This window comes from Oryctolagus cuniculus, chromosome 20 (assembly GCF_964237555.1).
Source record: "Oryctolagus cuniculus chromosome 20, mOryCun1.1, whole genome shotgun sequence".
In the NCBI taxonomy this organism is placed as follows: Eukaryota; Metazoa; Chordata; class Mammalia; order Lagomorpha; family Leporidae; genus Oryctolagus; species Oryctolagus cuniculus.
In genome coordinates this window covers 11,656,427-11,674,708 of record NC_091451.1, presented here as the reverse complement: position 1 = coordinate 11,674,708, position 18,282 = coordinate 11,656,427, and the positions used below count along the sequence as shown (strand labels likewise).

Here is an 18,282-nt window from a genome sequence, read left to right as displayed (position 1 = left end):
GTGGGTTTCAGAGTAAGTATTAGTTGTAACATGAAAAACATCACCCTTAAAAAAAATCTGAGACGATGGACTTCATTAAAGCTAAAAACTTCTGCTTTATGAAGGACACAAATATGAGAATGAAATGCAAGCCACAGATTGGAGACTATAAATTCAAAACTTGCATCTGATAAAGGTTAGTATCCAAAATATAAAAAGAAAAACTCTTAAAACTCAACAATAAAACAAACAACTCAATTATAAAATGGGCAGATCTTAATAGACACCTCACCAGAGAAGACATACAGATGGCAAATAAGCATAAGAAATGATGCTCAATGTATTATGTCATTAGTGAAGTGAAAATTAAAATAGGATATCACTATATGCATATTAGAGAAGATAATATCTGAAACATGACAACACCAAATGCTAGGGAAGACATAGAATGCAAAACTACACAGTCATTATTATGATCTGATTGTGTGAGTTACCATTCTCTCCCCCTAAATTCGTATGTTAAAGTTTTGTATTAGGAGGTGGAATCTTCAGGAGACAATGAAGTTTACAGGAGGTCAGGAGAGTGGAGCCCCATTTTGGGATTTTATTCCCTTACAAGAAGGGGAAGGAACGTGAGAGCTTCTGTTCTCCACCATGTGAAGATAGAGCTGAAGCTGACCAACCATAAGCCAGGAAGATGACTCTTTCTAAGAACCAAATCTGCTAGAACATTTCCAGCCTCCAGGAACATCTGATAAACTATCCAGCTATGATATTTTGTTTATAGCTGCCTGAGCAGACCAAGATAGCCATTTTGGAAGACAGGATAGCAGTTTCTTATGCAGGTAAACATAGCTTTACTATTTGATCTAACAATCTCACTCCTAGAAACTTCTCAAATGAAAACTTAGGCCAACATAAAAAAAAATGCATATTAGCTATATTCACAGTTGCCCTTAATTGGAAGCACTCAATAAGTGAATAGAAAAATGTGATACATCCATAAAATTCAGCAATAATAAGAAGCAAGTTTTCAAACCATAGAAAAACATGCAGCAACAGGAAGGAAGGAAAGAAGGGAGGGAGGAAGGAAGGAAAGAAGGGAGGAAGAGAAGGAGGAAGAAAAAGAAGAGCACATAGTGTATGATTTGAACAATATGACATTCTAGAATAGAGATAAAAAGATTAGTGGTTGCCAGAGATGAAGTGAGAAGGGGAGGGACAAACAGGTGTAGCACAGTGGATTTTTAATGCAGTAAAACTACTCTGTATGATTATGTAATAATGAATATATTACACACTTGGCAGAAATCAGAGAACTTTACAACACAAAGAATGAACTCTAAAGTGAAATATGGACTTTAGTTAATATACCAATACTGGTTCATCAATTTAACAACCCCCACAGCAATGCAAATATTAATATCAGGGGGAACTAGGCCATGGTGGCCTGTGTGTGTGTATGTGTATGTGTGAACTGTCTATACTTTTTGTCAATTCTGTAAGCCCAAATTGCTCTAAAGAATATATACACACATATATTTAAGTAATATTTTATCTTCTTTGCATTCCCTTTATTTCCTGAGTTTTTTAGCAATAGCTGTTCAATACTTTTTATTTAAGAACAATTATGCCAAAACAAATGAACGAATTTGGTATCAACAGAAGAACAACATCATCCAGATGAAATCAAATCCAGAAAATTCTGATCTCCGACACTGCTGTCTCGTTAAGATAATCTCTAGTACTTCTTTCTCTTGTCCTATATTAATTTAAAACAACACTATCTCCCTTTGGAATTGCTTTCTGGGGAAAATAAATGAGAAAAGCTCTTTAACAATTAAAAAAGGATGATAACCTAGTAACTGCTAGCTACTTTTAAGGAAAAGATAAGGGTTTTCCTTTGACTGAAGAAAGAGCTAGACCAGGAAAGGAGTCTATGAAACCTTTAACCAATAAAGAAAGGCTAAACTGCTTGAAAATCAGAAACACAAGAAGGGCATCTGTCAAATCAAGGGCCTTTTTAGTCCACCTGTAAGGGTACATGGAGAAACAGCTTAAATTAAATAAAGTATGAGTCAGAGGTTACCTGAGACGTCTAAACCTGGGAAGAAACTTGTTCTGCGTGGATGAACTTAATTTCTCCTTCTTGATGTTTTTAAGTTCATAACTAAGAATCTTTTAGTCAATATTGACATAATGGCTATAATTTGATTTAAGCAGAAATATAGCTTTTCCAAAGTTCACTATCTTTCATAGTAAACAGATACAAAAACAATCGCCTTTTTATATACCAGTTTCTTGTTCTTACCTAACTTGAGGACTTGTAAAGTTTAAAAGAAACCAGACTGATTATCAAGTTCCTCTCCTGATGTACATTTGATGACATTTTCAGTTGTTTGATAAAAATCAAGCATGGTTCAGATTGGTCTTAACAAAAAAGAAAACAACTCTTCTAACAACATTAATGGTTTAATGAGAATGGCTTTGATGTAATAATATCTTATATCCATTAATAGACTGAAACTATTAAGCCCACCTAAGTAGCTTGTAGCAGTAGGTGCATTCTAGCAATGTGTGCTTTCTTTCATGCCAGCATGACAGGACACAAAGATTTATGAGTATTTCATACTGAACTTATTATTTAAAAAAACTCAAGAACAGGTGTCTCAGGAGATTTGGGATTGCATAAGTGAGTTTTCTTTGTGTTAAAGGATGCTAAGAATGTATTAAAAATTTTAATTGAAGGATGCCAGGCAGCAGAGGCAACTGCTTAAAATGCTAAATAAAGCCAGCTGGCAAAAAGGGCAAGCTCCCGGTGGTGGTGGTTACAGCTGTGTACCATCATGCAACAATAACACAAAAGCTCTCCATTTCTGGAGCTGTTTCTACATGGTGGGCTGTGGCCTCTGCTCATTATTTCTGGACCCTGCGTTTAAGCTACAATAGCTCTACCCAAAGTAAAGAAAAAATAACTTTTTTAATATTTACCACCTTAAATTATCTATGGTTAACATTTCTTAATTTAGGAGAAAGTTGACTGCATTGTTCTTATTGTTCAGTGATAATGGTCAGTGAGAAGAAGCAAATTCTTCCATTCAGTGCTGCCAGGGAAACCAGGTCCAGACCTCTTTCTGAACTGAATATTGACTGTCAGAAAGAAAAAAATGCATTGTCTCACATTTCATTGACAAGAGATTATAAAATGATGAGTTAAAAATAAAGTCTGAGCTCTTATCTTCTCTTTATTTCTTGCTAAACAGAAAGAAGAGGATGAAAAGAGAAAGAGCCTTTAAAAGTCCACAAATTGGACAGTGGTTTTCTGTAAGCTTCTCTTCTCTTCCCTGATACAAAATAGTTTTGAATTATTTAAAATAAACTAAGTAAACACAGAACTGGACAAAAACATACTATGTTTTACTTAAAAAATACCTTTAAAATGCTAGTTTGTCCTCAACATCAGATAATTCTGTCAAAATACAGCTTTGTGGACCCTTTAGCCCCTCTCTCCCCCCGCTTATTTGAAAGAATGACATGACAGGATATAGAGGGTTCAGACAATTTTTTAGCAACAACTCAAAGACTGCATTCACAAACCTTCTCAGAATGATTAATTTCTTCCCCTTTTCTTTAACTATTTCAGCATAATTCTTCCGAGATCGGGCCTATTCAGCCACAGACTATTTCAGCATATTCTAAAAACTTGTGGCAATTCATTTCATTGAGACAGAATTGCAGGGCAAGTCTTCAAGAAACGATATGGCAAGTACATAAAGTTACATGTTTTTTTTTTTTTTTTTTAAGATTTATTGTAATATTTTTGAAAGACAGAGTTACAGATGGGGAGAGGGAGAGAGGGGGAGAGAGAGGGGGAGAGAGGGGGAGAGAGGGGGAGAGAGTCTTTCTTTCATCTGCTGGTTCACTCCCCAGTGGTTGCAATGGCCAGGGCTGTGACAGGTCAAAGCCAGATGCCCAGAGATTCTTCCAGGATTCCCACATGGGTGCAGGGGCCTAAGCATCTGGACCATCCTCTGCTGTTTTCCCAGGTGCATTAGCAGGGAGCTGGATGGGAAGTGGAGCATCCAGGTCTCAAGCTGGTGCCCATGTGGGATGCCAACATCACAGGTGCAGATTTAACCCACTATGCCACAAAGCCAGTCCCCACATGTGTTATATTAGTGCAGCTGTGGCTACGCCTGTTTCCACTAAATCATATGGAATAATCATACTATTAAAACAGAGAGGAATATGCACTGATAAATATTTAATGGCATATTATATTTGTTATAGTAAAACATGTATTAGTGTTTTTGTCAAACAGCTAAAAATACTATAAAATATACACTTTAATATAAAATCAAAGCCAACTGAATTATCTGCATGAACAGAGCCCAGCATAATTGCAACTTATCACCAATGCATATTTTTATCAGGCTAAAGAAACACTTGATGAAGAAATTTTACTTAATCAGATGAGAATATTTAAATTATATATCCACAGCAAAACAGGGAAGTGACTTGGCCCATTTACATATGAATTAATTCAATAATTACATATTAATATTGATGGTATTCAGAAAAAGAAACAACTTAAAGCTACTATGAGGTTTTTTTTTTAAATGTCATGAATATAGATATAACATACAATGAATGCCAAGTGCACAAACTATAAAACCAGGAAATCTTTATGTTCTTCTGCCTTTATTTTTGACATTTGGAATATTCTCAATCAATATGGAGTAATTTATCATTTTTTCTCGGAAAATAAAACATTTCAATATCCAAAACTTTATTAATTATTTGTCATTTTAAATTATGTTAGCAGAAAAATGCATACAGTTTAATACTTTCCTGTGTGCTTAATTTATGAAGTGTAAATCTTTCAGAGGAACATTCATTATATCTTTGGCTCCTTTACAATGAAGGGCTGAATAATAACAAAGTCAATACTGTGTCATTTCCTAAATTCAATTAAAATATTTCCTAATATACTAAGAAAAACGATCTATGGATTCAATACAACCCCTATCAAAATACCAAGGACATTCTTTACAGAAATAGAAAAAATAGTCCTAAAATTTATATGGAAGCACAAAGACCCTCAATGACCACAGCAGTCATGATCAAACAGAGCAAGGCTGGAGGCACCACAGTATCTGACTGCCAAACATACTCTACAAGCCTGTGTTACCAGATCAACATGGTACTGGTAGAGAAACAGACAAACAGCCAATGGAACAGAACAGAGAATCCAAAAACCACATTTGCCAGCTAGTATATTTTCAGCAAAGACTTAACTAAGGACATTCAAAATGGAGAAAGAGCAATCATTTTCAGTAAATGTCTCTGGGAAAACTGGGTATATAAACTCAAAAGAAATTAGACCCTTATCCCTCATATACAAAACTCAACACAAAAGGAAACAGAGACTCTGAGAATACTGAAGAAACACAGGGGAAAACACTTCAGAATACTGGTATGGGCAAAAATGTTTAGTTTATGACCCCAAAAGACTAGGAAACACAAGAAAAAAATAAAAAATGAGATTGCATCAAATTAAAAAGCTTTCGTATAGCAAAGGAAACAATCCACAACCGACAGAATGGGTGAAAAATATTTGTAAGTTATTCATCTTGACAAAAGATTAGTATCTAGAATATATAAGGAAATTTTAAAAACTCAACAGAAAAGAACAAAATAATATAATTAAGAAGTGGGCAAATGATCTGAGTAAACATTTCCTAAAAGAAGATATATAAAAGGCCAACAAGTATAGGAACAACTGCTCAACATCACTAACCATCAGGGAATTACAAATCAAAATCACAATGAGATACCCTCTTGCCTCAGTTATAATGCCTATTGTTAAAAAGACAAAAAATAAAAAATAAAATGCTGGCAAAGATGCAAAGAAAGGAGAACTCTTTTTTTTTTTTTTTTTTTTTTGATAAGCAGAGTGAGACAGTGAGAGAGAGACAGAGAGACAGAGACAGAAAGAAAGTCTTCCTCTTTCCATTGGTTCACCCCCAAAATGGCCACTGTGGCCAGTGCGCTGCGCCAATCTGAAGCCAGGAGCCAGGTGCTGGTCTCCCATGCAGGTGCAGGGCCCAAGCTCTTGGGCCATCTTCCACTGCCTTCCCGGGCCATAGCAGAGAGCTGGACTGGAAGAGGAGCAACCGGGACAGAATCCAGTGCCCCAACCGGGACTAGAACCCCGGGGTGCTGGCGCCAAAAGCGGAGAATTAGCAAGTGAGCCAAGGCACCAGCCGAAAGGAGAACTCTTAAACACTGTTGATGGAAATGTCAATCAGCAATGTCATTATGGAAACCAGTAAAGGTTCCTCAAAAAACTGAAAATAACTACTGTATGATACAGCAATCCCACTACTGGGTCTATGGCATCCAAGGTATACATGGATAGGATATCTGCACTCCCATGTTTTCTGCAGCACCATTCACAACAGACAAGAATGGAACCAACTTAGGTGTTCACTAATTCATGAATGGATGAAGAAAATGTGGTACATGCACACAATGGAACATTATTCAACCATAAAAAAGAATCAAATTCTGTCATTTACAGCAAAAGGAATAAGCTAGAGAACACTATGTTAAGTGAAACAGTTCAGGCACAGAAAGACAAATACTGCACATTCTCAGATGAGGAAGCTAAATAATTTGATCTCATAGAAGTAGAAAATAGAACAGAAGCTGAAAAGATAGGGTGGGTTAAACAAAGAACAGTTAACAGGTACACCGTGTAGCTAGATAGGAGGGATAACTTCTAATGCATTACATAACACAGTAGGTACTATGATTGACAATAACTGTATTATTTCAAAATGCCTACTAGAGAGGTTTTGTATGTTCCCAACACGAGGAAATAAATATTTGAGGTGATGAATATGCCAGTTATCCTGATCTCATTATTAGACACTGTACAGTTGTATTTTAATATAACACATGTATACCATAAAATATAGAATTATTATGTGTCAATAAAAATGAATTTGCAAGAATCCCTAATATGTAAGTCTGTGTTAATTACTTTTGCCATATTCTTCAAAAGCCTGGTTGCACTGTTTTCTCCAAATAACTGCAGATGTGTTGTAAAATTATAAGCTGAACCGCTATAAATAAGATACTTACTGCAAAAGTTGCAATTATGGTGAATGCAAACATTGGTTTTCAGTTTTTCTGCCCAAAGACAGTTAATTAAAAATATAAAAAGCATGTCTTAATTAATGAAAACACTATCATTTTCATACTTGTACAGCTTAAAAAACAGTTGCACCTAGATAGGAATCCTCTATCACATTTGTTTTTGATTCACTGAGAAAATGCAACATAACTACCAGAACTGATTTCTTAGTCACATTTAAGTAAAGGCTACACTGAGAAGCAGGTGGTTTAATGCTCTCTTCTAGAAATTCAGCAAATTAGAGAGAGAAGAAAAAAGCATGCCTAGGAGTTCTGATATTTTCACATCTATTTTCTTAGCAAGATGTCACAGGCACATAAGCATTTTTATCATCTTTAAGCACTCCAAGTGTACAAATTTCTATACCTAAGATTTCAAATCATTCTACTTTTCCAAAACCAGTTCAAATACAATTCAAACTTTTCAGGCTGTGATAACTATGGGTCTTAATCCCTTGGAGTTCTTACATCTTTATAATATCACTAGTCATGTTTTGCCTCATGAATAGACTCCTTAGGGCTGGTACTGTGGTGGAGAGGGTAAAGCTGCCCCGTGTGATGCTGCAGTGCCTGTCTGAGTTTGGGTTGCAGCCTCCTATCCAGCTCCCTGATAATGCACTTGGGGAAGCAGAAGATGGCCGAAGTGCTGCAGCCCTGCCTCCTGTGTGGGGAACCTGGATGCAGGTCCAGGCTGCTGGCTTTCACCTGGAAAAGCCCCAGCCACACAGTGTGGCCATTCAGGGAGTGAACCCGTGGATCCAAGTTTCTTTCTCTCTGTCTCTCCCAATCTGTCACTCTGATTTCAAATCAATCAATTAATCAATCTTCAAAAAACAGATTTTTTTAAATGCTTGTATTTCCTATTTAGGTTGGGAACTTCTTGAATGCACAGATTTTACCTATAATGACATTGGCAAACTTTTTTTGTAAAGGGCCAAACAGTGGATATTTTTGCTTTGTAGGTTACATATGTCTCTGTCACATACTCTTCTTTCTAAAACAATCCTTTAAAAACATAGTATATGACAGGTCTGGTGTTGTGGTACAGCATCCCATATCAGAGTATCAGTTCGAGTCTGGAATGCTCCACTTCCAATCCAGCTTCCTGCTAATGTGCCTGGGAAGGCAGCAGATTACTGTACAAGTATTTGGGCCCTTGTCAGCCATATGAGATACTTGAGTGGAGTTTCTGGCTCCTCCTAGTTGTAGCCTGGCCCAGTCATGGCTGTTGTAGCCATTTAAAAAGTGAGCCAGCAGATCTCTTTGTCTGTTTTATCTGTCTTTTCTATCTCTCCCTCTGTGTGTTTCTCCTCAACCTCACCCTGTATCACTCAGCTTTTAGTATAAATAAGTGTTTAAAAAAAATGTAGCAGGGCCGGAACTGTAGTGTAGCAGGTAAAGCCACTGCCTGCATTGCCAGCATCCCATATGGGTACCGGTCCACTTCCCATCCAGCTCTCTGCTATGCCTGGGAAAGCAGTAGAAGATGGCCCAAGTCCTTGGGCCCCTGCACCCACGTGGGAGACCTGGAAGAAGCTCCTGGCTCCTGGCTTCAGATTGGCACCTCACCCTGAAGTGAGGAATATTCAGTAAATGCTTACTGAAAATATTTAGAAACATATATGCACATACAACTGAGTTTTTGTGTAGGAAAATTACTTATTAAGTTCCTAAAATACTATCAAATGCATAAATATTGTTCAGCTTAGTTATGTTCAGTGTCACTAGAACATTAAGAATAAAAACCCTGGGGCTGGTGCTATGGAGTAATAGATTAAGCCACTGCCTGCCCCACTGGCAACCCATATGGACGCTGGTTCATGTCAGAGCAGCTTCACTTCCAATCCAGTCCCGTGATAACGCACCTTGGAAAGCAGCAGAAAATAGCCTAAGTGCTTGGGCCCCTGCACCCATCTGGAAGATCCGGAAGAAGTTCCTGGCTCCTGGCTTTGGATTGGCCTAGCTCTGGCTGTTGTAGCCACTTGGGGAGTGAACCAACATATAGAAGATCTCTCTCTCTCTCTCTCTCTCTCTCTCTCCTTCTCTAACTCTGCCTTTCAAATAAAAAATAAAAAATAAATCTTTTTTAAAAAAAAGAATAGAAATCTTAAAACAGCCTTTTAATAGGATTATTTTAACCAACACAAATATGTGAAGGCAAAGTTCCATAATATTAAGTATATAAGACTTCACGATGGTTAATTCTAGGAGAATTTTGTTATAAACAATAAGGCTGTTGTATTTTTTCAAATATTTCCAAGGGTGTAATTTAAAACTGAAGTGGTAACAATGGCATACAAGTGACTGGACTATATAAAGCAGTGTCAAATATATTATCAGTTTGAATTCTCACAACAGCCTTAAAAGCTACATAGAACAGGAGTTTGAGGGAAATTATCCCAAGTCACACTTTCCACCTCAAAATCAATAACACTAACCCGTCTGTAGAGATGCTATCTTTCGTCCTGCTGTAAAGGCCCAGTTATGCTTCCAGTGAAGTGTTTAATTCTTTCAGTCGGGTTCTTCCTAGCTCCTCCCGAGCTCCTGAGGACCCACAGGAGAGTCCGCTCTCATTTTCACATGTAAAGGTATGGGTCGTCACACACTAGGTGGCAGCTTCCTGAAGAGCAGGGCCTGGCTCTTTTATCTTCACACAGATAGCATCTGGAGCCACCCAAGCTTTTCACTGAAGAACTAGAGCATTTCCCTATGATGGTAGTGATCCAGTTTTAAAAAGAAACTTTATAATTAAAAAAATTATAAACATATATGTGCCCATGATTTACATTTATACAGTACTTTTTGAAATTTATACCTTTTTTTAAAAAAAATTGTTTGAAAGGCAGAGTTAGAGAGAGAGAGAGAGAGAGAGAGAGAAAGGTCTTCCTACCGTTGGTTCACCCCCTAAATGGCCGCTAGGGCCTGTGTGCTGCGCCGATCCGAAGCCAGGAGCCAGGTGCTTCCTCCTGGTCTCCCATGCAGGTGCAGGGCCCAAGCTCTTGGGCCATCCTCCACTGCCTTCCCGGGCCACAGCAGAGAGAGTTGGACTGGAAAAGGAGCAACCAGGACAGAACCGGCGCTCCGATCGGGACTAGAACGTGGGATGCCGGCGCTGCAGGTGGAGGATTAGCCTAGTGAGCCGCGGTGCTGGTCAAAAGTTATACTTTTTTTAAAAACATAAAGTTAGACATAAAAATTTTGAACAAAAATTATAATAACCCTAATTGTATTTTATATCTTTTAGGAAAATCAATTTGAGTTATATATCATTATTTATAACTTATTGCTTCCAGGGAAAATAACTTGTATTAAATTTAATACCTGGAGCCGGCACTGTGGCGTAGTGGGTAAGGCTGCCGCCTGCAGTGCCGGCATCTCATGTGGGCGCCGGTTGGAGTCCCGGCTGTTTCTCTTCCAATTCAGCTCTCTGCTATGGCCTGGGAATGCAAAAGAAGATGGCCCAAGTGCTTCAGCCCCTGCACCCACATGGGAGACCCAGAGGAGGCTCCTGGCTCCTGGCTTCAGATCGGTGGAGCTCCAGCCATTGTAGCCAATTGGGGAGTGAACCAGACCCCTCTCTCTTTCTCTCTATCTCTCTCTGCCTCTGCCTCTCTGTAATTCTGCCTTTCAAACAAATAAATCTTTAAAAAATTTTAATAGCTACTTAAATTAGTAGATTCAACTTTAACTGAACCAAAAAGAGTACCTCTTAATCCTTTTTAATATTGCCAAGAATAATTTTATTCCCTGTATTATGGAAAGCCAAATGGGAGAAAGAAGTCTGATTCCAATATACCATCAATGGCTGCTTATGATTCTGTAATCTGTTTTGATTTACTGCTAAAGGCAATGAAAATATATGAGGGGGAAAGTCGATTGTTTAAATTTAAAAAAATCTATCTACAAATTTCTAAAAACACCTTATATATTAACCATTATAGAGTTTTCTTACTGAGCATCCTCCTTTTGTATGGGAAAAAAAAGGTATGTAAAATACCACCAGCCATCTGGTACTAGTATTATTTCCTATTCTACAGAATTAGCTAGAGTATATAAATCTGAGGAAGAGAGGTAAGGAGATTACAGATTCATGTCACATCCAGAGTCTAGCACGAGAAACCACCCTAATGGGACAGGAGGCATTCTCAACTTTCTTTAGTATATCAACAATTCTCTTGTTTGTAGAATCACTCTAAACTTTAATGAGATCTACATGCTTTAAACAAATCAACTCTGTTACCAAATGCTACCTGAGGACTGCATTCTTTCTTTTATGTACTTTGATGCTTGAATTGAAAGGCAAATGTGACTGAGCCTCAAAGACTCACATAGGTGTTCATGAGGACAACACTAAAATCCAAACATTTAAAAATGATTGATGCATGGGACGGGAGGGAGGGAGGGAGGGAGGCAAGGAGGAGAGGCAGGAAAAGGGGAGGGAGGGGGTCAGGAGACTACTGGCTGATATTCGGGGGAAATCGCCTTCGAGAATCCTCTAGATAGTTCCACCAGAATGTTTAAAACATGACTTGTTTGTGATAACTTAATTTAAAGAAAATCTTTAAGGAATATACTTATAACATTGAAGCTTTATCAATATTCCCCAAACACTGATAATTCTGAGCGTTATCAAGGTTGTGTGGACATGCTACAGGAAATAAGAGGACCTAGATTCTGTTTCTAACTCTAGGAACCTTGGATGGGCTCTACATAGACATTAGGGGGTTTTTCAAAAACTTTTCCAATTTAATTATTTCTATTCCACAGTGAATTTGATGCTAGTTATATACTATTTCTTCCTCAATCACATCTAAAAAAGGCAAAATATATTCCTAAAAAGATTCATTCTTAGCAATAAATTATTTTTTCTAAAATAAAATCTACAATTTAATAAAAGTGCCTCCTGTAGCTTGAAGGGTAATGTTTTGAGATTTGGAAAGGGATGTGAGAAAGGTAGGTTTTCTTTCTTTTATTGCATTTAATGTGCTCTGATTACACGTCTGGCATTGTGTGAATAAACCAGAAGACATAGTTTTTGCTGCCATTTGAAGTCTCACTTTCAAGATAAGATAAACACTTAAAATATCAGGTACAAAGTGGTGCTTTTTAAAGTTTTCCATCAAAATGCTTCCAATAGCAGAGGGAGGTAAAGTCATACTACTGAGAATATGAAGCCTGGCCTAAATCAATGGGCTGAAGTTTGATGTTTTACCAACTTTTTGTTTTATGATATTATATACATTGCTTTATTGCTTGAAAATGATTTAGCTTACCTACCAGTAATCCAAATGAACTGTCTAGGAAATGTACCATGTCTATCCTAGAAGTTTACAAACTTGTGATTCATTTTTCCAAGGCTTGCTAAAACTCAACTGAGATAAACATGGAAATAAACATCTATGGTTATGCGCAAGAAAGTAGGCTCACTAGGATCAAGGCTGTACATTGTGGACAGAATTTCAGTGTTTCTCTAACTATAAATCAGATACCACTGACATCTTTATATCTCTTTAAATGAGAGCTGAAAATAAAGGAAATGTCATAGTGAAAAGCAGTTTCAGTTCTTCTGAGCCATGCACAGATTCTAAATGGTATTTTAAGTTCTTGAAACAAAGATCTTTCTTCTTTTCTATGGACTATATATAGGAAAACAAATTTTATAGAGGTTATTGGAGCAATGATATTTGCTTATGTTTAGATTCTCAAAGGAGTGCAGAATAAGGCAGAGAAACCTATAAGAAGTGTGGAGTAGGGATAGCTAGCTTTTCAAGTTCTTATGGTACCAATTCACTCACCAAATCTCTCTGTATCATCCCTTCTTCCCCAATCAGCGACAGTTTCAAATTATTAATTATAGTGAGCCAATGCTATAGGTAGGAGTATGTCTTCTATCTCAGGTGTACTGGAATAAAAAAAGTACTATAAACTGCTAGGGGCTTAAAGTTGCTGCACAGACTGGTCAGAATTCTACGACTGGTCCAGAATCTTATTACGGTTAAATAGTAGATTTATTCAGCACAGATATATTCTAGTGTCAGGAAGCTCTGTAGAAATTAATTTTACTCTCCAGATCTCTTTTAATTTTTCCATTTTACTTCATAATTTTAAAGGGAAAACTATATTTACATTCACAAATATCTTACAAAGGCTTAAGTTGCATCTCAGAGTAGAAGCATTTTCACTGCTGTTTCACGTTATAATCTAATAATATATTCAAATAGAATATTTGTGTTTTATATTTTGAGGACAAACATACAATGAAAATAAGCTACATGTAAAAATCCTCTTAATACCTTGTCTGGCTCAGAGTCATTTTCCCTTGTTATTATAGTCCTAAATAGGTAGACAGGGAGCTAGATACTGAGTAACATTATCTAAACAGAGAAATCCAGCATAAGATACCTAAAATATTATATACATGCATTTCAAGTTTATTAATCTAATCATCAGAGGCTGAAAACATTGCTATAAAAATACTACATAGAAGCATATCTTTAGCCTATACTAACAGGAGCTTCCTCTGGGTCTCCCACATGGGAGGCAGGGGCCCAGGCATTTGGGCCATCTTCCGTTGCTTTCCCAGGCCATTAGTAGAGGGCTGGATCAGAAATGGAGCAGCCAGGACATGAACCAATACCCATATGGAATGCCAGTGTCACATGCAGCAGCTCAACTGGCTATGCCACAACAACGACCCCAGAATAGTTATTGGTTTAAGTATTTATTTATTTGAAAGGTAGAATGACATTGAGAGAGACAGAGACAGAGAGAGAGAGAGAGAAAGGGGAGGGGTGGGGAGGGGAGAGGGGGAGAGAGAGAGAGAGAGAGAGAATCTTCCATCTACTAGTTCATGCTCCATCTTCCTGCAACAGCTGGTGCTGGGCCAGTCTGAAGCCAGGAGCCAGTAACTTCTTCTAGATCCCCATGTGGATGGCAAAGGCTTAAGTACTTGAGCCATCAAAGCTTCTTTTCCAGGCACATTATCAGGAAGCTTGATTGGAAGCAGAGTAGCTGGGATTCAAACGAACCCTCCAATGTGGGAGGTGGGCATCCCAAGCAGTAGTTTAATCTGCTGTGTCACAATGATGCCTCTGGTCAGAATATTTAGATGACTCAAGCAAACATAAAAGTAATTTTGTAAGGGTTAAAAATACCAATTTCACAGGAAAGATTTAACTTGCGTTCTACTTGCTAAAATTTTTTCTTCTGACCTGAGTAAGATACTGAATAGCATGAAGAGGCAGCTGGAAGCAGTTTGGTTTCTATAATTTTGCCCACTCTGAACCAAAAAAACGAAGATTCTTGATTCTTGTATTAATACATGTCAGTATTGATAAGAAAATCTCACAAGACAGAAAGCTGATGACACTTGCTCTTAAGACAGCAGCTAGTCTCTTAGTATTCAGACACTACAACAAAATACTTCTGCCTCTCCTGAAGGCTCCACACTCCCTGGCCTCTCTTTTCACTTGTCTTTCTCACTGACAAAATTCTTCCATTACATTGTTACCTGGCTTTCTCCTGCTCATACCTAATATATTTCATATTAAAAATCACAGGACAGGCATTGTGGTACAGTAGGTTAAGCATCCCCTATACTGGAGTGTTTGTTAGAGGCCCAGCTAATCTGCTCCTGACCTAACTTCCTGCTAAAACACACCAGGAGGCAGCAGATGATGGCTCAACTGTTTGGACCCCTGACACTCACATGGGAGATCTGCAGGGGGCTCTGGATTCCTGGCTTCAGCCTGGCCATTTCCTGGCTATCGTGGGCATCTGGGGAGTGAAACAGCAAATGGAAGATCTAGATCTCTTTTTGTGACTCTGCCTTCCAAGTAGATGAAAAGAAACATTTTAAAAAATCACTTCTTCCAAAAGAGCCCAAGTAAGTGTTAGAGACCTGCTTCAGAGTACTCTCAACTTACCCATACCACATTATCACAATATATTTTAATTGCTCATTCAGTTGACTGATAATTATTCAAAACTGGAAGCTACCTGGAAAGTTTGGAAAAATCTACGTGATAGGACAAGGAAGCAGGATAGATATATTATTTTATGTAGTTCTTAGATGTTCCAGGCAATTTCTATCCCTCTAATCATTCTTCTTCTAGGTAAAGTAGTTCGGCACGCATTTATTGGGCAGGACAGTCTAAGTAGACAGAAGTAAACGTGTTAACCAGAGTTCTGTCGTTTGTAAGCTCTATGGCCCGGGATAAATCACTTAGCTTGTATTAGGCCTTAGGTTCCAGATGACTAAAAGAAAGATGATTCCTATATACTGTTTAATTGGAATATTAAGAAATTCTGAAATTCTGAATGAAATTCAAGCCATTTTAAAAATCCTTCAATCCCTGTAGTGGGTGGTTGCCACTATTGACTACATAATGTACAGGAAGTATTAAAAATCAAACAAACCAAGTAATTATTTACAGTATATAGTAAGGGCCAACCTCTATGTATACTAAATCTGATAACTCTAATGAAGCTGACTTTTCACTTTTCTATTAACTGCCTATCACCCAAAAAGTTCTCTCTTCCTAGAAACAATGAAACATAGCAACCTGTCTTGCTCTGGCTATCCATTTCCACAATCAAAGAAGTTTAAACTTAATTAAATAAATGAAAGAAAAAATGTTAGCCATAGTGAACCAGACAGAATTGCTTTTCCTGATAGACAAACTGACAGTCTCCCTATCATTTTATAACTAGTGTGTTGGCATTAGTGTTAAACTACAGGCCAAATAAGTAAGAGATGCAACCTCAAAACTAAAGATCAGCTAGGTTATAGGGTAAGGTTCACTTGAAAATATGAAATGAGTTACAAAAAAAAAATATGTTCACATGGCATTTCAATCACCATTATAGAAGACAAAAATCAAATTATAAGACAATAATTTCAATCAATATAGAACCACTTACAGAGCAACTCTAAATATGTTATAGAAATTACCTAATTACTTTTCTTAACACTTTTGTGAGCAGTCAGGTTATTACATACTTTTTTCCAAAGGAAGAAAAATAAACAAAGGAATTAGAGCCTTGCCATTTTATCAATGCCATACCTCCTTACTCTACCTGTAGTGTTATAACTTACAAAAGAGTGCTCAGTCCCATGATAAGTAATATTAACTTAAATGTCTCAGCTTTTGAAAAAAGTTTGGTTTTCCACAAGATGAATGCAGACAGTGTACTATCTCACTTAGCATTTATCCTAACCACTTAGCTCAGCATTTGCCTTGGGGTAGGCACTCATACATTTTGTTCAATGAAGAAAAGCTATTAATAGTAGTTAGCAGTTTTACTGGCGCTCATATATTAGGTACTGTACAAAGTGTATTATATATTTTATTTCATTCAATCTTCCCAACAATTCAATGAGGTAAATAACTTATTACTCCTAATTTTATTGATAAGGAAATTAAGGCCTAGGTTAAGTAACTTCCTTAAGAATTCAAAATGATACAGGCAGGATGTTAACCAAAATAGTTCAACTATCAATGCAGAAGGAAGAGCACCACATTAGTAGTAAGAAATATTATATTCTAGTTCCTCTATCACTACTTCCTTGGAGAGAAGGGAAATTTCTTATTCGAAGTGCCCTTCTGACACTTGGCACAGTATCTTAAGTCATGTAATTCTTCATCAAATGTTTTTTGAATAAAATTAAAATCATATAAGTAAATTAAGCTTTATTATCTTGAAATATAAAATAAAAATAAAGTAACTTGCACAATCGACTTCAGTGGTTTTCAAAGTGTGGTCCCTAGACCTGGGAATTTTATCAGAAATGCAAATTATGAGAGCCTACCTCCTATCTTCTAAATCATAAACTGGTGTTTTAAAAAAGTTTTCATGTAATTCTCATGCATGGGAACATTGGAGAACCACTGGTTTAGTTTATGTGATAATTCTGATGACCAAATGAGTTCAACAACATGAAAGGAGCCTAAAAAGTGAAAGGTCTGTATTATCATCATCACCACTTCAAAAACCTAAGTGATTTTGCTAAAACCCAGATAAAAATGAACATTATAATTGAAATAGATCATAAAATACTTTTAAAATGGAACACTGTGGTTCCAGATTTTCTCTGGATAATGTATAGCATTTATGGATCCAGAGATAAAGCTGACTATGATCCATAAAATGCTACCTAGAAATCTGGTAACTGGATTACACAGTGGTCAACCCAGAGATCTGACATACCACACAGGCTCCTTACCTGACCAATGTCCTGTGGAGATGCCAGATCTGTCTGTACATGTCTCACTTACAGGTCTAAACACAGTCTCCCATCCACCAGTGGCATAGCGCCAATTCTGAGACTCTAAGATGAGTGTTCGTTGGGTGCCATATGCAATCATGAAGCAGTAGACCACATGATGGAGTTGGCAGCCATAGCCACAGCCTTTGTTGATATTACATACAAGCTTCTTGGCTTTGCTGCAGTCCTTGGGATTCTGCCAGGGAGAAAAAGATGAAGATAAGGTATACAGAGGGGTCAACATGTCTTTGTTGGTGATAAGCATATAATCATCATATAATAGGGGTGAAAATTTAGTGTAGCAGTTAAAGCTCTTTAGGGGAGATCCACACTCCATACAGGAGCGCCAGGTTCAAGGCAATACTTTGAATCCTGACCCCAGATTCCTGCTAATGTACATCCTGGGAGTCAGCATGCAACAGTTCAAGTAGATGAGTCCTTGCCACACATATGGGAGACTTGGATTGAGTTCCTGGCCTGATCTCTGATTCTGCAGGCAATTGCAGAGTAAATTAGTAGATGACAACTCCTTCTGTCTCTTTCAAAAATACATACATACATACATACATAAATAATTTAACAAGCCAGAACTGATCTAGTATATTTCTTCTTATTGCAAAGAATCCAGACTAAAGGATTAAATTTCAAAGAATCCAGTGAAATCCAATGAAAATGTTATGTGCATATTTAGAAAGCAGTGGCAATGGAAGAACAATAAAGTTAGAAATACCACCAAACAAATGGGAAATTAAGCAGTTACATCACAAAAAATTCATTCACTTCTATCACTCAGAACACGCAAATCTGATTACCTCTGCACAAAGTTGCCAACATTG

The 18,282-nt window shown here is 37.3% G+C and overlaps 1 protein-coding gene across 8 annotated transcripts in view; it reads right to left on the bottom strand.

Moving 5' to 3' along the window:
• Positions 1-18,282, bottom strand: part of FUT8 (fucosyltransferase 8) — a 296,746-nt gene that overhangs the window by 48,699 nt on the left and 229,765 nt on the right. For all 8 annotated transcript variants that reach the window (XM_002719524.5, XM_017349465.3, XM_051826373.2 and 5 more), the window contains one exon: positions 17,405-17,642. In XM_002719524.5, coding sequence (XP_002719570.1) covers positions 17,405-17,642 — 238 coding nt within the window. The remainder of the gene's footprint in view (positions 1-17,404; positions 17,643-18,282) is intronic.